Source organism: Trichosurus vulpecula, chromosome 9 (assembly GCF_011100635.1).
Source record: "Trichosurus vulpecula isolate mTriVul1 chromosome 9, mTriVul1.pri, whole genome shotgun sequence".
NCBI classification, from domain to species: Eukaryota; Metazoa; Chordata; class Mammalia; order Diprotodontia; family Phalangeridae; genus Trichosurus; species Trichosurus vulpecula.
This window is the reverse complement of record NC_050581.1, coordinates 192524579-192548486: the sequence shown is the minus strand read 5'-3', so window position 1 is coordinate 192548486 and position 23908 is coordinate 192524579. Positions and strand designations below refer to the sequence as shown.

At 47.9% G+C, this 23908-nt stretch overlaps 1 protein-coding gene across 1 annotated transcript; it reads left to right on the top strand.

The window, feature by feature from the left end:
• Window positions 1-234: 234 nt before the first annotated feature.
• LOC118832328 (solute carrier family 22 member 13-like) lies at window positions 235-20294 on the top strand. Its single transcript, XM_036739686.1, has 10 exons — window positions 235-618; window positions 11902-12005; window positions 12188-12342; window positions 13305-13473; window positions 14570-14690; window positions 14804-14898; window positions 17580-17794; window positions 18490-18598; window positions 18906-19121; window positions 20201-20294. The coding sequence occupies exons 1-10, from the start codon at window positions 235-237 to the stop codon at window positions 20292-20294; spliced, it is 1662 nt and encodes a 553-aa protein (XP_036595581.1).
• Window positions 20295-23908: the final 3614 nt, after the last annotated feature.

Sequence of the window (23908 nt, the reverse complement as noted above, 5' to 3'; positions counted from 1 at the left end):
GTTTCCCTCCTCTGCCCTAGCTTGACCCCCTTGGCTCTAAGCTCTGCCTCCCCCATCACTCTCTCCAGTTCCCATCCCTGGCCGTTCCACCGAGGCCACCAGTTTTATACGTGGGTGCTGATAAGGCTTAACCCAGTCCAGATTAAACATTAAAGGCAGCCACTGTTGCCAATATGAACAGACATGTTCATGGGCTGGCCCCAGAGTGTCTAGTGGAGCAGGTCAGAGCTGACAATGGCTGTTGACTTTACCCAGGTCCTGGCTGAGATCGGGGGCTTTGGTGCCTTCCAGATCTGGCTCATTGTCCTTTTGTGCATCCCCAACTTCTTGTCAGCCTACTACATGTTTGCCCAGCCCTTCATGGTTTTGGATGAGCCCCACCACTGCATCCGTGCTCTCTGGGTCCAGAACTATGGGCCAAATCTGACTGCTGAGGAGAAGCTGAATCTCAGTGTGCCTAGGACTGAGGCTGGTGATTTCGAGTCGTGCCTTGTGTATGCACCACCCCCAGAAGGCTGGAGCCTTGATGACATCTACCAGTATGGCCTCAATGGCACGCAGGCTTGCAAGGAGGGCTGGGAGTACCCGGAGAAGAAGCCGCTGTCCCTGGTGAATGAGGTGAAGTGTCCTGCTGTCTGCCCCCTCTCTGTCTGTCCCTGTCTCTGCGTCCCTGGACTTGAGTCCTGGCCCTGCTGTTTACTGCCCTTGGGCAAAGCCTCCTGTCTGGGTTTTACTTTCTTCATCTGTAAAATGGGAGAGGATTGGACTTTATCTAAAATCACTTAGGCACTCTAAATACTGTGATTCTTGAAGTCCTTCCCCTGCGGTAGTTTGGGTTGGGAGTCTGACCCAAATCACTGACCCTTCCTTGGGCCCTTCCTTAGGGAGAGGGACCAGCTGTGGGTCTGAACACCTAGATCCTTGGGCTTGGGTCCAGTCAGTTTGGGGGCACAGCCCCAGGATCTCCTTTCTCCTATGAAGGAGCTGTCTTACCTTGGACTCTTCCCCAAATTTATTAATTAACCTTAGCTCAAGCACCAGTTGTCCCTCTGCTCCCTCCCCAGCCTCGCTTTTCTGTCCTCAGCAATCCTTCGTCCTGCTTTTCTGACCAACCAACTTTACCCCAGACCAGAGGCAGAAGCTTCCTTTCTCCTGTGACTGTGGGTCCCTCCTTAGATCACGGTTAATGCTTAGTTAGCGGCATGTACAGAGTCCTAGAGGAGCAGAACTTTAGTGATGCTTTAGTCCAGCCCCAATCTCCCGCGCAGAGAAGCTGCTGCTCTTTACAAGCATGCCCCAACCTGTGCTTGGTTCCCTTTGCTCATGCCAGCAATGCAGTGTGGAGAAGGGGTCCTGGGCTGCAGGGAGGTAGAAAACTTTCAGAGATCAAACATTCACGTTGGTCTGGATGATGTTGGTGCTTCCTGTCTGTCTTGAGCCTTTATCTTGTGTGTCCTGTGGGGGCCTCTTTTCCTCTTTTCTCTAGTACACCATAGCCCAGCATGAGGTCGGGTTTACCATTTGAGTTGACTTGAATTCTGTGATGGTCAGGGCCACAAGCCAATCCAACAAGGCAGCCTTAAACTGGTTGTGGCCCTGTGAGGATCCACCTGAGAGGACAAGACTTCCTGGCAGCCCCAACAGGTGATCCTCAGAGCCGGAAGGACCATCTCATCCAAATCCCTCACAGAGGACAGCAAGGCCATCGAGATGATGTGACTTAACAAGGAGAGCTGGCGTTGACCCATTACCTCCTCCTCCTCCCTACCTCCTGTCACCTCAGAGGCTTCCCAGGGTGGATGACTGCCATCCCACCATGGGTTAAGTGCCCTGAGTCCCAAATACAGTCTTAGAGGGACCAGAATTAGCAGGTCCCAAGGATGCCTTCTCTCCCCATGCCTGAGGATTGTGGCTTTTTGTAAATCCCCCAAGCACCGAGGTGCTACCTGGGGTCAGCCAGGCATTCTGAAGCTTCTGGAAATGTCTGGCTGGATCTGCCTGGCCGGATCTGCCTCACCCTCCCAACTCAGCCCCATTCATATTCCCACCCCTCCGACTCTCCCTTCCTTAGTCTTTCCACTTGTGTACTGGGCAGCTCAGTGGCTTGTACCTGGAGTCAGGAAGGCCTAGGTTCAGATATGGACTCAGACACTTAACCAGCAGTGTGACCCTGCGAAAGTCACCTAACCTCTATTTGTCTCAGTTTCCTCTGCTGAGGAACTGTGAGGATAACAGCATTTACCTTGCAGGATTGTTATGGGGACCAAATGAGATGGTATTTGTAGAGTATGGGCACTTAGCAGTCTTTTCCCCTCTGATTAGATGAAAATGTTCATGTGGCAGAGACCTGGCGCAAGGTCCCAATCGAACCTCATTTTTCTTAGTTTTTAATTCTGGAATACCAGGGACCAGTCCTGCAATATTGGAGCTAGAAAGTCCTCCAAGAAAGGCACATCTTGGAGTGTGCCTGCTCTCTGAGACAAGCTGCCATCTGGTTGCTGCCCAGAGGACCTGGATTCAAATCCCAGTCCTGCCACTGGTCACCTGTGTGACCTTGGACCAGTCATTTTATTTCTCTGGGTCTATTTCTTAATCTGGAAAGTGAGGGGGTAGACTAGACGGTCTTTGAGGCCCCTGCCAGCACTGGAGTGAGGATGCCTCAAGACTCAACTGGGGAGACTTTAGGCAGACGAATGATTATTAGAAGTTCTTTTTCTAGTGATTTAATACAAATCTGCCCCCCTCCCCTGGGGTCCCATAAGACCTAGCTTTTCCACTTGCTAGTATTCCAACTACTTCTATATGGCCAGAGGCATCCAGGATACAAAGGAGGCCAAGACCCTTGCAGGAAGACCATGTGTATACCAAAGGCAGATGCCTCTGGGGCAGCTGCTCTGGAGACCTAAGAATGTAAAGCTTATCTTTCATTGGGCCCAACTAAGCTCAGGGAGGGGAACCAGGGAATCTGCTCAAATAGAGAAAACAAAACAGGATCAAAATTTAGCTGATGGGGAAGCCAGATAAGATTGGGAGGAACTCTCAGCAGGATTTCTTACGAGTGTGGTTCCATCAATTCAACAAACATTTGTTAAACACCTACTCTGGGCCAGGGTGATTACATCATCCCACAACTCCTTTCTCTCCCTGCTTCACCAAGAGGCAAGGAGACCCAAGCTAACACATCAGAAAAGGAAGAGACCCTGAGGGGAGGTTGCAGCCTAAGGGCTGGACCATGAGAAGTACCGGGAGCATAGTCTGCCAAGCTAGAGACTGGAGTTAGGTACATAAAGCTTGGGCGATGCTGTGTAGAGATAACAGTTGAACTCCCGGGAGCTGATGGGATGTGCTCACATCAAGAGCACAGAGAAAGAAGGACCAAGGACAGAGTCTTTGGAGACACGTTTGGGGAGGAGACCTAGATGACCCCACAAAGAATGAGTCTTTGGAGAGATGGTTGGGGATGAGACCTAGATGATGCCACAAAGAATGGCTGGATGAGTCAGAGACTAAAAGAGCAGATTCCAGTTCTGCCACTTGCTGTCTGTGTACCCTTGGACAGATCAACCTCCCTGGGCCTATTTCCTCTCTGTGAAATGAGAGTGGACAGGAGATACCACAGAGAGGAAGAAATCCTAATTGGTGGAGTAAGTTATTATAAGAGATCAGGGCACAAGTGGAGGGCTCGACCTTGACAAGAAGAGTCAGCTCTTCATCAGGGACCGGAGTGAGGGAGGAGAGAACAGGGAATGATTTCAGGGGGATTTCTTGGCTCTGGAGTGGGGATCCTGGCCTACAGATCAGAACTGTTGGAACTCAAGGGAGAATCTGTAGGCAACTGTCCAGCTAATTTAAAAAAAAACAAACCTCAAACTAAGGTCCACAAAACCAGGATGAGCCTCCACATGCTGACCTTTGGGGAGTTCTTCACTTCATGGGGGTCCTTGGTCAGTGTCGGTCAATGTCAGCAAACAGGTACTTAAGTACCTACTGTGTGCCAGGCACTGTGCTAAGCACTAGGGATACAAAAAAATACAAAAACAATGTCTGCCCCCAAGGAACTCCCAGTCTAACAGAGGGCCACTAGGCGACATGAGATGCATATGTGCAGGATAAATTGCTAGATACAAATATTAGGCAGGAGCAAGCCAAGGCCAGTTCGGGAGGGAAATGGAGAAGGAGGGGACCTGACGTGGTTCAGTCTCAGCAATAAAGCCATTAGGGAGTGTTAGTATGGTGACCGTACAGTTAATTTGTAACATTTTGTGGGTTGTAACTATGACATGTGTCTTAGGGTATGGGTAGTTCTAATGAAGGGGCTCTAAATGCCTACTAGTATACACTTGCCTTGTGTAGACACCGCCACCCCCAGTACTGCTCCCTCCCTCCCTCAGCTCTGCCTCTTGGACTTGCTGATCCCAGCTCAAACACCACCACCTGCATGAGCCTCCTCCCATCCCCACCATTACCTTCTGTTTGTTTGACGCACATTTCATATACTTGTGTGTGCCCATTGTCTCCCTCAACAGACTGTTGGCTCCTAAACGTCAGGGACCATTTTGTTTTTGTCTCCCCAGCCCCTAACTCCATTCCTGGTAAATAGGCAGCGATTGATAAGGCTTATTGATTCATTGATCTGGGCTTTGGTGTCAATCCCACAGCCTCGTGGGAAAGGCAAGGGACACACAGAATAATCAAATGATGCCACCAGGCAGTGATGTATGACCAAAGACTAGAGAGGGAGATTGACATCAGTGCCCTAGACAGAGATAGGAGAGTTATGAGGAACAAGAGCTGTGGGCTTGATCATCTACCTTGATGCTCTCCTTTCACAGATGAGGAAACAGGTCTGGAAGAAAAAAGTGTCTTGTAAATAATACGTGCCCAAATTTTAATTGAATTGACCAAGGTCACATGGCTAGTCAGCCACTGAGCCAGGACAGTTGAGCCCAAGTCATCTGCTTTGCTCTTTCTTTACCACAAAGTAACCTTGGAAGGCTTCATGGGGGCAGTGGGACTTGGGCAAAGCCTTCAGGGCCAGAATAGTAGAGGAAAGGAGAGAACAGCATGAACATCCAGTTTGGTTTCTCCTCATTAGCAGCTGCCTCCTGCCCTCTGGGATGTGTTGAGTAAGAGAGGTTGAAGACACTTAACCCTATCCTCTTCTTCAGCTACATGAGCATGAGGTCGTTTCCCAGACACGCTGTCCTCGTCTTTCCCTCCATCTCCCTGCCCACAGAATCTGAGGCTACAAGGAAACCCAAAGACCATGTAGCCCATGAAAGGGATCTTCATTATAACATATCCCAAAGGGGTCACCGTGGGTACCAACACAATCTTGCCAACTTGTCCCACCAACTACCCCCATCTTTAATCTTCAGTCTCCATATTTTATCACTTGTTCCCTGTTGCCTATAATTATATTTCCCTCAACCTCAGAAACTTTCACTTGACCCCACTATCCCCTCAACCTATATCATTTTTTATCTTTCCCTCCCTTTCTCAGCTAAACTCACTGAAAAAGTTGTTTACACTCATCGCCATCTTTTCCTCGTTTCACATTCACTTCTCAGAGCTCTAGTTAGACCTCCTCACTCAATGGAAACTCTTCTCTGAAAAGTTACCAATGATCTCTTAATTGGCACATCTAATGGTCTTTGCTCAGTCCTCACCCTTCCTGTTGACCCACCCCATCCTCAAGCTGGCTCCTTTCCCAGTTCCTCCAGACTCAGTCTGCCTGCCGATCGCTTCCCCCAGGGGATAAAGGTTGGGTTGTTCTGGGTGTGCTCGGCCACCACCGCCACCACCACCATCATGGGCAAACGAGGTGTAGCAGTTTCTCGGTGTGGTCAAGGGGATGACACAGTACGCAGCTGATGGACGAAAGCCTCTCAGGCACACGCTACTGGCCAAGGAGCGACGAGGGTCAGAGGATCCCGTTGGCTTTGTGGGTTAATTTCCCCAACATAAGTTTTCCATTAACTCTCTGTGGCTTTGATCCACTTCCAGTGGCTTTGTAGCAAAACCATCGGAGCTAGATGACCTCTTGGCTGCTGTGCTCCCCGTCGGTGATGGGGCCCATGTTCACTGATGGATGAACAGGCAGCCGCATGGCCTAGAGAGTCTGGCATGAGACCAGAAGAGATCAAAGGTAAAAAATACCTCATGGTGAGATCTTGGGGAAGGAGAGATTAGTGGCGTCCAACAGAAATGAAGACGAGAGGTCAGTGAACGTCCAGAACCAGGAGAGACAAGGAAAAGGAGGGGGAGGCTAAAGAACCATCTGAAGTGAGCTAGGCAAGTGTTCAAGGGAGCCCAGCAGAAGGGATGGGCTTATTCTAAGACCCAAGGAGTGCCAGAAAAGCCCAGCTTAGGCCAACAGGAGAAGGAGAAATCAGGCAAAGGTTCTTTCAGTGAACTCATGAGTTCTAGACCAAGGGCTGGCTCACCTGGGGAGCTAAGCCAGAGACCACAGATCTCAAGGACATCTAAGTGATCCTTATTTCTTGAGCTGCTTAGAAATAAATTTGAGTTAAAAATGAGTTACTGAATAAGATCTATTTAGGGATGAAAAGAGCTTCAGAGACCATCTTGTCCAGCTCCCTCATTCTGCAGATGGGGAAACCAGGGTCCAAGAAGGTTGAGTGACTTGCCCAAGGTCACATAGATAGCAGGCCCCAAAGATAATAGCATTTGAACCTTTCTCCCAATTCTAGTGTCTTAAGTCCAGAGTAAAAAAAAAAAAATAACATACTATTAGTGCAGGCTCTGGGCTACCTCTCTTGGCTCATGGAGTAGCAGAGTGCCTACTACTTCTATTGTCAGCATTCTAGGAGTAACCCTGAAATTCTAGGAGCCCCCCAGTGGGCTCCCCAGTTGCACTTAAACAGTTAACATCTCCCCAATATCAGTCAACCAATTAACATCAAAGAACGTTTACAAAAGGATATATACTGAGAAAGTGTGACAAGGACCGCAGTAGAATGACACCCCTCCAAACCTATAAATGCACTCTCTCCTCCACACACTCACCCACCCACTCCCCTGGGGAGATTAGACTCAAAGTGGCTGTTACTGCAGAAAGCAGCTAGTGGAAGGAGGTGCCCCTGGGAGACCTTTTCTCCCCACCCCTGTTAGAGCCTGAAGGTATTTTTCAAGGGAATCTAATCCAGCTTCCTTGTAAGTGACAGAGCCATGATTTGAACCCAGGTCCTCTGACTCCCAGTTCAAGGCAGCTAGGTGCCACAGTAGAGAGTGCACTGTCCCTGGAAGCACGAAGATCTGCGCTAGGATCCAGTCTCATATTTACATTGGGCAGGTCAGTTTCCTCCACTTTAAAATGGGGGTCATAGTACCACCTATTTCCCAGGGTTGTCATGAAGTTCACATGGGACAATCTTTGGAAAGTGCCTGGCACATAGTAGGTGCTCAATGAGTGGGTTTTTTCTTTCCTTCCTCTTTCCAGTGGACCACACCACTCTGCCTCTCTCAGCTTCTGCTCACCTGCCCTTACAAATTCCAAAGGGATTGTTTGCCATGCTCACGGTTGCTTTTTCCTAACTTAAAAAGCTCTTTGGTCTCCTGGAGCTATAAACCCTCACTTTGAATGTCTCCAGCCTTATTTGAGGACCCGCTTAGCTGATGTCAGGAGCCAGTACCATGGAAAGAGCCCTGCCTTTGGTACTGGAAGATCTAGGTTCAAATTCTGTTCTTTGAGCAGGTCATTTCTCATTTCTGGGATTCAGTTCCTTTGTCTGGAAAATGAAGCAGTTGTGGGTGGACAAGGTGACCTGTGATCTGTGGGCAACTGGATGGTGTAGTGGTTAGAGCACCAAGCCTGGAGTCAAGAAGATCTGAGTTCACATGTGACCTCAGACACTTACTAGTTGTGTGACCCTGGGCAAGTCACTTAATTTCTGTCTGCCTCAGTTTCCTTATGTGTAAAACAGTGATAATAGTTGTTCAGAGTTGTGAAGCTCAAATGAGACTGTCAGGGGCTTAGTGCAGGGTGCCCGGCATATAGGAAGTGCTATATAAATTTTAGCTATTACTTTATTTATTACTGTGAGATCCCTTACAGCTCTGATGTTATATCAGAAGATAAGGTAGGTGCTCCTTGGGAGGGGGGAGGGGGCAGCTGGCCCAGTAAGTGCAAGGAATGAGAAGTGTACATGTGAGGGCGGCGAGAGGAACCCTGGCCTCTCAGCGACTCCAGACTGAATCAGGAGGGCCCTGCTCCATGTAGCCTTCACTTGGCCATCGAACCCAACTGCCTAAAACACAGGTCTGACCATATGGTTTCCCTCCTCCCATTCATTGAGTGCCAGTGGCACCCTCCATGATCACATATAAACTGCTGGTTGGTGTTCAAAGCCCTTCATGATGGGCCCCCTCCTCCCTTTCTAGCCTTCTTACATCTCCCCTCCCCCTTCCCTCATGGCATCTGTGATACTGTAACAATGGCCTCCTCCTCAGTCCTCAACAGGAAGCTCCAGGGATTTTCACTGACTGTCCCTCGTGCCTGGAATTCTCTTGCTCCTCGTCTCCATCTCCTGGCTTCCCTGGCTGCTTGCGGGGCTTGGATCAAGCCCCACCTTCTCCAGCAGTGGTATTAAACTCAACTAGAAACTAGGACCGCTAAATCATGCGTGAGGATCCCTGTGAGCCACATGTTGACTCAAAAAACCTCATGTTATCGGTAACCACACGTTATCGGTATTTTATGGCATTTTTATTTATTTCCCGATGAATTTTAATCTGATTTGAGCTATTCTCCCAAAGTGTTGGAGTGTTGTGGGCTACGTATGGCCCAGGAGCCACATGGTTGACACCTTGGTTCCCCTTAATTCTGGTGCCTTGTTTCTGTTGATTATTTCCAATCTGTCCTGTCTAGATCTTGTTTTTATGTAGCTCTTTGCATGTTGTCTCCTCTGTTAGAATGGGAGCTCCTTGAAGGCAGGGAATGTCTTTTGCCTTTCTTGGCATCCTCCATGTTTAGCACAGTGCCTGGCACACAGTAGACACTTAGTAACTGCTTACCAACTCGTTGACAGATGAGCCCTAAGGCTAAATACCGCCTTGTGAGGATGTTTTCCCTTCGCACCTTGACATTTACTTTCATAGATACTTATCACTTCTCATAACAAGAACATGAAGGATCTGATGAAGCTCTATGGGTAGAAAGGCAGATACTGTTGGAGAAAACAGCCACTTTCAGTTGTCCACATAAGATAAAACCATAGACCGTAGCCAAGTTGGCAGCCCAGCCTCTGCCACATCCCTCAAACCCAGACTATTCCTGGTCCAGGCCTCCCTATTCTAGTACCTTTAGAAAATCCTGGATCTCAGAGGCCAGAGAGATTAAGGGATTTCCCAAGATTCCATGGCAGGCTCTTGGGATCGGAAGTCTAGAGTCAGAAGGGACCTTTAGAGGGCATTGATTCCAGTGTCCTCATTTTATAGAGTAGAAAAGGAGACCCAAGGAGGTTAAGTGACCCAACCTTTTGCCTCTTGAAAAACAAAGTGTTTTTCTCTCTGTCTGGGTCTGTTGTGGGCTTTCTTCTCCCATCTGCCAGAAGCATTGCAACCTCTTCCTTTCCCTCACCATCCTCTGCCTCCACGAGGTAGGAATAGCTAGTAGATTGAAAGGCTGATTTTGGCAGGTTGGAATAATGGACCAAGTGTGTTAGAGATCAATGTAAAGTCCTATTGCCAATCTATTACACAAACACAGGATGGACAAATAGGTCGTGTGGAAAGGATTGGGTTTTTTTTTAGTGGATCATAAGGTCTGTACATATGAGCCGACAGTGAATCGTGATAGCAAAATGTGAACAAGGTCACACTCCAATGTTTGAACAGGTCTCTGATGTGGGCACTCCCTCCGATGACTGCAGTGCATCCATTTGCCCTCTTGTTCCTAATGCACAAGATGGCCTATAAAACTCTTCTGTTTCCTGAGTAACCTCTCCTCCTTTAAGCCAGCCTCTGAAGGAGAGATAGTCTTTCTCCTTTCCAAGGCCAATTGCTTTACATGTGCCCTCAGTCCACTCATCCTTCCTTCATTGGCAGCTGGCCCCTCTTTCTCTCTTCTATTCAGCCTCTCCTATTTCTATCGGTTCCTTTCCTTCAGTCTAACAACACATTCTGGTCTCCCTGAGTGGTAACAATAAAATCCAGTTGACCCTGTGGTCAATTGAGCCTCAAGTTATCCCCCTGTATCTCTCCTCTGTTTCACTGGAGACTACTAGAGAGAAAGTCATCTCTGCTGGTTTGCACCGACGCCCTTCCAGTCTGTCTTGCACTTGGCTAAAACTGCCACCCCAAAGGTTGGCAGCAGCGATCTCTTCTCCACTCAAACTGGTGGGCTTTTCTCAGCCCTCATCGTCCTTGACCTCTTTGCAGGTTCTGACCCTCTGACTCCCTGCTTCCTTCCAGGATTCTCTCCTCCCTGGCTTCTTTCACGTTGCTCTCTTTCGAGCAGCACAAGAGTCGTGGAAACAGGTCTGCATTTAAAGTCCAAAGATGTGGATTCAAAGCTCTCATTCTTACTACTTGTGTGAGCTTGAGTAATCAACTCATCAATGAACATTCACTAAGTGCCCGTGTGCCAGGTGAATGACCTCATTTCCTTGGTCCTCAGTTTCCTCATCTGTAAAAATGAGGGACTTATCTATGTAGACAGTGTATCTCTCTCCACAGTAGGCTGTGTAGATGAGGGTTATTCCATCTTGATCTGTGCCTGGCAAAGTACCTGGCAAGTAGTGAGCGCTTCAGATGTGTTTGTAGAATTGAATAGAGTTGAACGAAAAGTTAGCCAAAAGTCAAGTGGTAGTGAGTTCCCTATCACTGGACGGCTCCTAAAAAAAAAAGGCTAGATGATCCCATTTGGAGTGCTATATAAGGACTTCCTGCCGGGATAGGTGTTGAAGCAAATTACTTCTGAGCTCTAATGTTCTTCAGAGTGAAAGAGGGGAGGGGCCCAAGATGGAGAGGTGTAGGAATAGGACCCATGCAGAAAGACTTCAAGTGCTACGGGGGAAGGGCGCTGGAACTGGCTTCACATTCTGCCTCTGCCATTGCTCTCTATAGGAGTCACTTAACCTCAACAGAGCTCAGTTCCTTCATCTGTAACATCATGGGGTGGGACCAGATGATCTAGGTCCATCTAGCTCTAAGGCAGCCGGGTAGGGGTGGTCCAGTGGATAGAGCACTGGGTCTGCAGTCAGGCAGAGCTGAGTTTGAATCTAACTTTAGACACTAACTAGCTGGGTGATCCTGGATGAGTCACTTCACCCTGTTTGCCTTAGTTTCCTGATCTGTGAAATGAGGATGGTGATAGCACCCACCTCCCTGGGCTGTCATGAAGATCCACTAAAATATTTGGTAAATGTTTAGTGCAGCGCCCGGCCCATAGCCGATCTTTGACAAATGCTCGCCGCTCTCCTCAGTCTATGAATTGGTGCAAAATGAATTCCAGCGAAGCCAGAAAACTATATAAACAATGACTAAAACGATGTAAATGGGACGAACAATAAAACAAGCCAAAAGCCAATGTCCTGTGATCATAATCTCCGAGAACACTCACCCCCTGCCTCTTTGTAGAGTTGGGGACACTGCCAGTCCTCGCTGAGTAGGGGAATGGGAAGATCTATCCAAATAAGATACAAAGACAGAAGAACCATCCGGCTCTAAAAAGCTGATGCACCAAGATGTAGCCCAAGGGGCACCCCCTCCCCACCATTCACCACTTACAAATGGCCTCCACCCCAGGAGTGTTTAGCCAGGAAGTTGGGGGAAAGACAGCGCAAAGGGAGAGGTCAGCAACCTCTGCAGGCTACTGACCTCACCTGCCTGCCCCATGGGCTGCCAAGTACCCACAGAAATCTCCTTTGCTCCCTTCAGTTCAACCTGGTCTGTCACCGGAAGCATGAAAGGGAGACTGCCCAGTCTGTGTACATGGCTGGCCTTCTGTTTGGGGCAATGATCTTCGGCCCTCTCTGTGACAGGTAAGAAGTCCCTTTCCTCTCACCTGTAAGGAAGCTGCCGGCTGCCTTCCCTCGGTCATTGCCTCCCTTGGGAGAGCCCAAGATTAGCATCCCTCCCTTGGCCTGGGGTCCGATCTCCTTCCTCAGGCTGGAGGCTCCCCAAGGCTCCCAAATGCCCCTGCCCTGTCTCTGTTGTCTCCCAGGATTGGCCGCAGGCCCACCATTCTCATCTTGCTGCTCCTCTATGCTGTGTTTGGCATCGGGACAGCCTTTGTCACCGACTTCTACTTCTACATGGTTCTCCGGTTTGCCGTTGCCACAGTGGTGTCTGGCTATACCTTCAGCAACGTCACCTTGAGTGAGTGTCCTGGGCAGGTCTCCAGCGTGTCTGAGAGAACAATCTAATATCATTCATCTTTTGCTCGGCAATGGAGGTAGGGAAGCTCACCCCTCTGCTTCCTGTCTCCAGGAAGCCCTGCAGGCTCTAGGTTTCTTTCTGTGATGCCATAAATATCACTTATCTCCATGACATCAGCAAGGATCAAATGTCACGTGTACAGAACTGGGGCTCTGGAAACTGTTTTCTTGTCCTGCCTCTGCTCCAGCTGTGTGGCCCTGGAGAATCATGGGGGGCTTGAAGCTTCGATTGCTTATCGGTAAAATGAGGAGAATAATACCTGTCGTGCTGTCCTCCCAAGACTGTGCTGAGAACTAGTTAACAGCAGTCAGTTAGTTAGCATTGATTAAGCACTTACTGTATACCAGGCACCGTGCAGCTAGGGGTACAAAGAAAGGCCAGAACAGTCCCTACCCTTGAGCATCCATTCCATTAGTACGGACAGCAGGCAAATGACTGTGGTAGACATGTAAGACAGATGGATAGATAGATAGGTAGATAGATGGAGGAAGAAAAATAATATATGTGTGCACAATATACATGTGTGTATAGTGTGTGTATATACATGTGTGTATGTGTCTAATGTGTGTGCACACATACAATGAAAATGAAATGTAATCTCAGTCAGTCAACAGGCATTTATGAAGTGCTTATTATGTGCCCGGCACTGTGCTAAGCATTGGAAATGCAAAAAAAAAGGCCCAGAGTCCTTGCCCTCCAGGAGCTTCCATTCTAAAGTGGGGAGATGGCCGGTAGCCAGCTGTGGACTCTATACAAAGTAGACGGAAGCCCAGCTGAGGGGGAAGGTCCTAAACGCAAGACTGAAGGGGTGCCCTTTGTGTCCTGCCCCTACGCAGAAGGCTGGCAAGGATCTCTTGAACCCGTTTCCATCTAAACATTCATGTTCTCTCTCTCCTCCCCAGGCACAGAGTGGGTCAGTGCCTCCAAGAGGACCCACGCTGTGGTCATCTGCCAAAGCTGCTTCTCAGTAGGGCAGATGGCCCTGGCTGGCCTGGCCTTCGGAGTTCGAAATTGGAGATTATTGCAGATTGTGGGCACCTCCCCTGTCCTACTGCTGTTCTTCTATTGGTGGTGAGCATGAGCAGGGCAAGTGGCCCCACCCCCCAGTCCCCAGCACCCTCCTCTCCATTGGGTGGGCCCCATGTCCCCTCCACACCCTATATCTCAGCTTTGCTGGCCCCCCCTTAATTGCTTCTCATTTCTCTGCCCCTGTGGTCCTCTCTATCCCTCTCCTCCCTCTTCCTAAAACCTACCGCCACACCTTTAGACTCAAGTGTAGGCAAGTCAAGGGCAGGTAGGTGGCACCACAGTAGATAAAGACCCAGACCTGGAGTCAGGAAGACTCATCTTCCTGAGTTCAGGTCTGGCTTCAGACATGTACTAGCTGTGTGACCTTGGGCAAGTCATTTCACCCTGTTTGCCTCAGTTTCTTCATCTATAAAATGAGCTGGAGAAGGAAGTGGCAAACCACTCCACTGTCTTTGCCAAGAAAACTCCAGTTGGGGTCATGAATGGTCAGACAGACTGAAAAATGGCTGAACAACAACAAACAACTTCCCGACTCCAAGTCCTGGGCTCTACTCACAGTCGTTAGCCAGTGAAATCAGTAATAATGCAACAAACATTAAGCAAGCACTTTTGATGTCTGGGGCACTGTGCTAGGCAATGGGAGACAGACAACAGTGAATGGATGCCTGCCCACGAGGAGCTTACACTCGTGCTGATGCCTCACATCAGTGCAGAGCCTGCAACTGACTGTAATTAACCATGTACTCCTAGTGCTCAGAGGGGCTTCTTGTGAGGCCCAGAGAGATAAAGCAATGCCCAGGGCCATGGAGTGTGGTCTGCAGCTTGGTCCTGGCTACCGTATATGTACTCCTCTCATGTTACTCCTCTAAACTCTTCTCCCTGCCATGACACTTTTACCTCCTTCCCTCTTCATTGTCTCTCGCCTCATGGCTCAGCCAGGGGGCAGCTGGTGGCCTAGGGAACAAGAAGAAACAAGAGACCCTACCACATTCCCCACCCCGGGCCCTGCTGAGAGGGGGACAGAATTCCCACCCCTAGAGGCTTGCTACCTTGGCCTTGTATACTAATGATGGGGCTGTGGGTGGAGGGCCATGGGAAAATCCCTGAAGAACTCCTGGCTCTTCCTTCTGTCCTGCAGGGTGCTTCCTGAATCTGCAAGGTGGCTCCTGACCCAAGGGAGAGTGGAGGAGGCCAAGGCATTGATCCAGAAAGCAGCCTCGATGAACAAGCGCAGCGTGTCTTCCGAGACCCTCGACCAGGTTAACTGCACTTAGAGGAGCAAAGACTGCTGGGCTTTCATTATCAGGGCGGTGGGCCTAATGCTTCCGTGCCAAGAGTCTGCTGGCCACTTGACTTTCTCTCTCCCCTACAGCTAGCTCCAGAGAAGAAAGGACCAAAGGGAAATGCTCTGGACCTGTTTCGGCACCCTCAGCTCCGGAAGTTGACGCTCATTCTGTTCTGTGTCTGGTGAGTCACACTGTGTACATTTATCCTGATGCATTTTCCCACTGAGTGTACCAAGTTAAGTGGAAACTTGTCTGCCTATCCTCCTTTCTTAGGCCAGTTCTCAATGCTGCTCCTCCCTTTGCAGAGGATGGGGGATATCATGGGGCACCCCACCCGAGGGTGCCCCATGGCCTCCCTCCTTCCAGCCATCCTCCACAAGCCGCCAAAATAATATTCCTAAAACACAGACATGCCCATGCCACTCTCCTCAGACATCTTCAGTGGCTCCCTACTGGCCCCAGGATAAAAGACTTTTGGCTCCCCAGGGACCCTCTCCTGAGAACACATCAGCCATGGGAAATGCCTCGGACCCTCTCTACTCTCACCTTCCTTTCAGTCTTTTTGTCTGTTACTCTTATCACACTCTCCATTCCGATCAGACTGGAGTGCCGGGTCCCTCCTAGACCACATGACATCCCCTATCTCTGGACTTTTGTACACTCTGTTGCCACAGTCAGTTAGCTCGCATTTATTAAGTGTTTGCTATGTGCCAGTCACTGTGCCAAGTGTTGGGAACGCAAATCCAGGTAGAAAGACAGATAGATCTTGCCCTCAAACAGCTTATATTCGAATTGGGGAAGACAATACCTAAAAAGAAAGAAGCTGAAAGGGGTAGGGGACACAGAGGTAGCCAGCTGGGTCCATGCTAGACATTCTGAGTATGGCCTGGAGAGGAATGAGTCTGGTCTGGGCACCCTTGGTAAATGGAGCCCCCAGCAGAGGCAGGGGCAGAGGGTGCTTTCACTGTGTGAATTCCAGCACGAAGTGAGGCTTCAGCATGAGGAGGAAGAAATCCGGAGTGCAGCCTGGAGGAGTGTGAGCCAGGTCCTGGATGCCCTGGAATGCCTCCCTTCTCACCTCTGCCTCTTCCAGAGCTTCCTTAGTGGCAGTGCCCCTCCCCCTTTGGAATAACAGCTGACATTTCTGTAATGCTCTCCTGGACAATGTTCCAGGGTCCCCAAAGTCTGAGCGCAGTCTGATTCTTTGATCCCTTCAGAAGTATAAATGCTACAGACTTCAAAACCAATATTTGAAAGGGAAATTAATGACATTTTAAAATGTTGATATGTTTCTTATTGAAGTCCAATCTAACCACTGCCTTGCACTATACAACAGTCCAGGGAACTAGAACTTTGTGAAAAAACAAAAAACCCTCATCAGCTGTTGCTCAGTATCTGAAAAGACGGCGGTTATAATCCTAGCCTTGGCATTGTCTGACCCAGTAGGTCACCACCACCACCAAGTAGATCAGTTTTGACACTATCCTCCAAGAAAAAATCCAGTGAATATGGGTCAGGAGGCCGAATTAGAGGCCCTCCTCCGTCTATCCGTGGCTCCAAGAACGTGGCCTCTCCAGACTGCTGCACGCATGGTGCGTAAGGAGGGTAGGGGCGGGGGGCATCTTGTTAGAATTAAAAATTTATGATCTGAAATAAGTGAGGATAAAAAAATCAAATAATTAAAACTTCAGATGACGTCTTTACGAGTTTCTAGCATTTACACTTCTGAAGTCATTGAAGCTTTAGACTGCACTAAGACTTTTGGGACACCCTGTATTATCTTATTGGATCTCACTTCAACCCCGCAAAGTAGGTGTTATTATTGTGTCCATTTGACAGATGAGTAAGCTGAGTCTCAGGGAGGATCAACAGCTTATTCAGGTTCACACAGCTCGTGTCTGAGGTAGAATTTGAACCCAGGTCATTCCTGACTCCAGGTCCAGTGCCCTATCCACCACAACACGCTGCCAGTTTTCATTGCCGGTCAAGAAGCATTTACTAGGGGAGGGGAAGGGAAAGGAAAGGGAATACGCACTTATTGAGTGTCTGACATGTGCCGGGCACAGCTAGGGGCTTTTTACAAACGTCATCTCGTTTGACCTTCACAACAACCCTGCATTTTTACAGCTGAGTAAACTGAGACAGACAGAGGTTAAGTAACTTACCCAGGGTCAAACAGCTAGGAAGTATCACAGGTCTGATTTGAACTCAGGTCTTTCTGTCTCCAGGCCCAGAGCTCTCTGAACTATGGCAGCTTCTAGCAGCTTTTTACGCATTACCAGGAGCTAGGCATCTACTAACTAAACCCTGGAGATACAAAGTCCCTGCCCTCAAGGAGCTCACAATCTCAAGAGGGAGACAGCATGCAAATAACTCTATATGAGACGGGTACAATGTATCCCTTTGTATCGATTGATCTGTCTATAGGAAATACAAGCACCTTGAGAGTTGAGACCATCTCATGTTTACTTTGTATCACTCCCTGGTACTTAACCCAGGGCCTGGCACAAAGCAAGGGCCTCATAATGTTTATGCAATTGAATTAATGCCTCCTTGCTACTCTCACGAAATCAGCCTGTCCCAGCGTCCAGGGGCTCAGAACACGGCTCTTCCATCCTGGAAAGGGGCTCCAGGGTCCTCTACCCTCAGACATTGTCCCCTAGGGGGAAGAGTCCAGATGTACAGCGTACCTGCCCCTGGAATGATGACGTTCAGGTCTCTGTAACAAGAGGGATGATGCCTGTGTTTTTGAGAGTAGCATGCTGGCTCCATTTCATACTTGTGTTCTTAGGGGGATGGTATTCCTGCCCTCAGGAGGTTGGAGACCACACCCTGCAATAACCGAGGCTATCTTGCTGACAGGTTTGTGGACAGCCTCAGCTACTACGGCCTAGGCCTCAATGTGGGAGGCTTCGGTCTGGACATCTACCTGACACAGCTGATCTTCGGGGCCGTGGAAGTCCCTGCACGCTTGTCCAGCATCTTCATATTGCAAAAGTTTGGCAGGAGGAAGAGCCAGATGGGGATGCTGATCTTAGGCGGTCTCATGTGCATCATCATCATCTTCATCCCCGCAAGTATGGAGCCTTTGGGAGGGCTGTCTCTAGACAAGGTTGGCCCATAGGACCCTTGGGGCAGAGACCCAGAATCCAAAGCATTGTCCTCCAAAGTGGCCATGGCTAAGAATAAGAAATAAACAACTTCAGGAGACACTCAGGGAAAGCACTTGCTCCTCAGAGCTGGACAGGTCTGTTCTCTGGAGGCTGAGCCTACTCCAACCCAACTGTGTGCCTGAAATTCCACCATTCATGGGTCATTCTTTTGGGATACAGCACACAGAGCCCCTTTAGATACGAACACTTCAATGGGACTCAGGTCCTGTAGCAGCTGCTGAGTTTGGGAGTGAGAGGTCATAGGGAGAACGAGAGATGGGAGGTGGGCAGGAGAAAGCCTGGAGGAGGTAATAATCACCAGGTCTTTGAAGGGCAAATTTTGTCCTCTTTCCTACTTGGGAATGGGCCAAGCCCGTCTTTGTCCTAACACACACACACACACACACACACACACACACACACACACACACACACACATACACTCACATACGCATACACACACTCACATACACACACACTCACATATACACATTCACATACACGCACACACCACACACACATACACTCATACACACTCACACATACACACCACACACACACATACACACAAACACACGGCTCCCATTGTCCACTGACTGTCTCTTCTCCCCATACCCCAGAATATCCCACCGTCACCACGACGCTGGCCGTGATAGGGAAATTTGCCACATCTGCAGCGTTCACCATCTCCTACGTGTATTCAGCAGAGCTTTTCCCCACCATCGTCAGGTAATTCCAGAGCCCAGGTCCTGTACCCCAGGACCTAGATAAATTGAATCCCCCAACCCTATAGGGTAGATGCTATTATATCCCCAGGTTACAGATGACAAAACAGAGGCTCAGAAAGTTCCAGTGACTTGCTTAGGGTCACACAGTTCTTAAGTGTCCAAGAAGGGATTTGAATCCATGTCTCCCTAACTCCAAATACAGTGTAGTCCATCCCTGCCTCTCAGAACCCAGAGCACAGTCAGGCCTTGGTTGCTATCCCTAGCCATTTCCCATAGTAGCTCATGCTCTGTGCCTTCTGTCTCCTTAGGCAGACAGGAATGGGGCTTGTGGCCATCTTCTCCCGGATTGCAGGCATCATCACACCCTTGGTAATCCTCCTGGAGGAGTACCACACCGCCATCCCCATGGCCATCTATGGGACCTTCCCAGTCCTCGTTGGGATCCTCAGTGTGATGCTACCTGAAACTAAAGGAAAAACCCTAAAGGACACTATAGATGACCTGGAGCCAAAACCCACCAAAGGGTGAGTGCTCCCCCTGGTTTCTGGAGCCAACATCACCTAAAGGGTGAGTCCTCCCCCTGAGTCCTGGAGCCAACCCCACCAAGAGTAACTCTTCTCCCTGGGTCATGGAGCCAATGCCCCTAAAGGGAGAGTCTTCCCCTGAGTCCTGGAGCCAATGCCCCCCCAAAGGGTGACTCTTCCCTTTGGGTTCTAGAGCCAACACCCCCCAAAGGGTGACTCCTCCCTCTGGGTTCTAGAGCTATCACACCCCAAAGGGTAACTCCTTTCCCTGGGTCCTGGAGCCAGCCCCCCCAAAGGATGATTCCTCCCTCTGGGTTCTGAAGCCATCACCTCCCAAAGGGCGAATGCTCCCCCTGGGTCCTGGAGCCAACACCCCGCAAAGGATGACTCTTCCCTCTGGGTTCTAGAGCCAACACCCCCCAAAGGGTGACTCTTCCCTCCGGGTTCTGGAGCCAGCACCCCCCAAAGGGCAAATGCTCCCCCTGGGTCCAGAAGCCAGTGCCCCACAAAGGACAAGTATTCCCCCTGGGAAAGTCTCCCTGGCCTGTCTTACTGCCTGGAATGCCATAATTAGAATACATCCTTGGGGATGGGGTTACGGGGAAGCCTTTTTAGCTATTTTTAGCTATCCCCAGTGGAGATGAGGTCACCAGAATATTTTCAACTTGGAGAAAAGGTGTTGAGAACGGGAGGGAGCCTGTGTAGGGTCACCACCTTACCTGGTCAGGCCTGGGTGAAGACCCTGGGAGGGGGGTGAGGAGGAAGCAACTGAATGAGGGCATTGTGGGTGTGGTCTGGAGGAGAGAATGAGGGGAAGCTACTGTGTTCAGAAGACCACTTCTTTCCCCCATAATTCCCTCACCCTCAGCCCTAAAGTTGGCATTTCTCTACCATCAGATAGTGCCAGAGCCCAGGTCCTTGATCTTCCCAATGGCCCTGGAGTCTCCATGTTTGTATTTGACTGTGAACTCCTTGAGGGCAGAGACTATTTTTGCCTTTCTTTGTACCCCCAGTGCTTAGCCCAGTGCCTGGCACATAGTAGGTGCTTCATAAATGGTTGTTGACTTGACTTTCCCCAGGCCCCAGAATCCAGAGCCTGATTCTACTAACACAGAAGCAGTATCTGCCCAGGAGAAGGGCACTGTGGGCCATTTCAGCACCACCTACTTCTGAGGAGCTGTGGGCTCCGAGGGCAGGCAGAAATGCCACTGGCTTCCATCTGTAGGATCCCTGCAGGGCCACATACCTGGGCTTTTCTTGCTCCCAATGGGAAGTGACTACCACTTTCTCAGTGAAAGAGATGTCATTGCAAGCCCTGCTTCTGCAGCATCTTACGGCCGAGGGTAACTGGCTCTCTTTTCCCTCAGATCCAGGAGCAGAAATCCCATGCTTCCTTAGGAATTCATTCTGGCTCTTCCCTAGCAGGATCCTTCATCTCCACCTCCCATACCTTTGCACCGTCCGGCTTCTGTCCTGGGATGCACTCACTCCTCACCTTCTCTCGGAGTCCCCCCTTCCAGGCCCAGCTCAGTGCAGTACTCAAAGCAGGAGGCTTGCTACACAAAGCCTCTCCCGATTTCCCCAGAGCTTTGAGTCCTGCTTCTGGGTTAACGCCCCTCCCTGCAATAAAAATGAAACCTCTTTGAGGGCAGGCACTTGCTTTGTATCATTAGGCCGTAAACATAGTGAGCGCTTACATTTTTTAAAATTTAATTTACTATTACTAGAAGTTATTTAATAATAGGGCAAAGGTTTTCTGAAGCCACTGACTCTGCTTAAGACTGTCAGGATAGTGATCCAAGACAATCCCAAAGGACTAATGATGAACCAGACAATCTGCCTCCAGAGAAATTGACTGAATACAGACTGAAGCATGCTATTTTTCACTTTCTTTCTTTCATTTTTTCCCTTTATTCACATTTTCTTGTACAAAATGACTAATGTGGAAATGTTTTACATAATTGCACATGTATAACCTATATCTGATTGCTTATGGGGGGGGAAGAAAATTTGGAACTCAAATTTTAAAAAAAAAGTTAAATTATTTTTAAAAAATAGACTGTTAGGAATCCCTCCCATAGATTCACCAAGCACAGAATGTACAAGTTAAAAGGGACGTTGGACATCCCCAAATCTAAGCCGCTAATTTTATAGAAGAGAAAACCACAGCCCAAATAGAAGTGACTTCCTTAAGGTCACATAGTAAATAAGATATGGGATTTGAACTCAAACCCTCTGACTCCATCACCTGCTACACCACAGTACCTTGTTAAATCTCAGAGACCTAAGACCTTGGTGGACACAGTTCAGGAATTACAAAAAATGGTGCCTAAATCAAACCCTATTTTCCATGCACTAGAAGGGGTTCCACTTTAGGGAAATGCTAATGTAAAGAAAGCCCAGTGAGTCAACATTGTCTTTCAATTCGAAAGTGCCCTTGTCCCGGAAAGTCACGTCAAAGAAACATGGGACTGACAGTGAATCTCTATTCCATGTCATGTTTCAAGAGAGAGCCTGGGGAGATCCATTCCCCCTCCTACTTTGGGACCATTCCAGTAGAATGGATGCTTGTTGAGGGCAGGACCTTTTTTACTCCTTTGTATACCTATCACTTAGTACAATGCCTGACCCACAAATGCCCCTTCATAAAAGTCTGTCGAATTGGATAATTGTGTTATTGCCCTCTCCACTCCCAGGGCATAAACCAAGTCCTGCAGACTGAGGTAAGGCAGTTTTTGAAGTTAGGAGACTGGGCTAGATACTTCTTAAGATTCCTTTAGGATCTTCTTGTTAGGGATTTTGGTGTATCCAGTGTGTTGATTTTTTTTTTAATTTCACATTTCACTTTTTCCAATTATATGTAAAAACAATTTTTAACATCATTTTTTTTTAAAAATTGAGTTTTAAATTCTCTCCCTCCCTTTTCTCCTCTTTCCTTAATAAGGCAAGCAATTTGATATGTTACACATGTGCAGTCATGCGAAACATACTCCCATATTATTCATGTGAACAAAAAAACACAAACAAAAAACCAAAAAGAATAAAGGTTTTTTTAAAGTATGCTTTAATCTGCAATCAGGCTCCATCAATTCCTTCTGGGAAGGAATTTTTCATCATAAGCCCTTCAGAATTGTCTTAGGTCATTGTAAGGCTGAGAATAGCTAAGTCATTCACAGTTGATCATTGTAAAATATTGTTGTTATTTAATAAAAGTGAATGTTGAGAACTTTCTTTATATGTAATTGAAAAAATAAAATACTATTTAAAAAGAAATAAAGCAAGAGATTTAAAAAAAAAGTATTGCTGTTACTATGTATAATGTTCTCCTGGTTCTGCTCACTTCACTTTGCATCAGTTCAAGTAAGTCTTTCCAGGTTTTTCTGAGAGCATCTTGTTCTTCATTTCCTTTCTTTTCTTTTTTTTTTTTTTTTGCTTTTTGGCAGGGCAATTGAGGTTAAGTGACTTGCCCAAGGTCACACAGCTAGTACATGTGTCAAGTGTCTGAGGCCGGATTTGAACTCAGGTCCTCCTGACTCCAGGGCCGGTGCTCTACTCACTGTGCCACCTAGCTGCCCCTTGTTCTTCATTTCTTACTGTACAATAGTATTCCATCACAATCATATACCACAACCTGTTCGCCCATTCCCCAGCTGATGGACATCCTATGAATTTCCAATTCTCTGTCACCACAAAAAGAACTGCTTTATTTTTCTATATATAGGTCCTTTTCTTTTTTGTGTTTTTAATCTTCTTTGGGATACAGACCTAGTAGTGGTATTGCTGGGCCAAAAGGTATGCATTGGTTTTATAGCTCTTTGGTCATAGATCCAAATTGCTCTACAGAATGGTTGGATTAGTTCACAACTCTACCAACAATACTTTAGTGTCCTAGTTTCCCCACATCCCCTCCAACATTTGTCATTTTCCTTTTTTGTCATATTAGCCAATCTGATAGGTGTTGGGTGGTACCTCAGCATTGTTTTAATTTGCATTTCTCTAATCAATAGTGATTTAGAGCATTTTTTCATATGCCTTATAGATAGCTTTTATCCCTTCATCTAAAAACTGTCTGCTCCATAATCCTATGACCATATATCTATTGGGGAATGACTCAGTTCTCTATATATTTGAGAAATGAGGCTTTTACACAATCATTATCTCCATTTTACAGATGAGGAAGCTGAGACTCAGAAATGTTAAGTGATTTGTCCAGGGCCACTCAGCTAATAAAAGAAACTGGATGCAGGAAAACCAATTAGAAAGCTATTGTAGTAGTACTGAATCTTGTAGTAGTACTCACAAGAGGTGATGAAGCTATTTAGGGAGAATTTGAACCCAGATATTACTGATTCTAAATCCAGTCCTTTATCTATTATTCTATGCTTCTTCTATAATGATATAATGTAATATAATAATATAATAAACCTGTATATTTGTAAATGCAAAAAAATAAAGTTATCTCATACTCACAAAAAAGAAATGAGGCTTTTATCAGGGAAACTTATTTAAATTTTTTTCACAGTTATGGTTATTGTGTATTTGCCTCCATCTGTTATTCCCCAAGTTTATCCTACTCTGTATCCTTTCACCTTGTTCATCATCAGAAGTATTGTGCTTCTCATCACCACCTTTCTCAATTCACCTTCCCTTCTTTCTTCCCTTTCCTCCTTCTCCTATCTCCCTCCCCTCCTACTTTCCTGTAGGTTAAGATGGATTTTTATACCCAACTGGTTGTGTATATTATTCCCTTTTTGAGACAATTCCAATGAGAGTAAAGTTCAAGAGCT

Excerpts from the sequence above, each read along its gene's own strand:
- LOC118832328 (XM_036739686.1), top strand. The coding sequence starts at position 235 with ATGGCTGTTGACTTTACCCAGGTCCTGGCTGAGATCGGGGGCTTTGGT. Across the intron at positions 12,006-12,187 it reads TTCGGCCCTCTCTGTGACAG|GATTGGCCGCAGGCCCACCA; the intron begins GTAAGAAGTCCC and ends GTTGTCTCCCAG. Across the intron at positions 17,795-18,489 it reads CATCATCTTCATCCCCGCAA|AATATCCCACCGTCACCACG; the intron begins GTATGGAGCCTT and ends CCCATACCCCAG.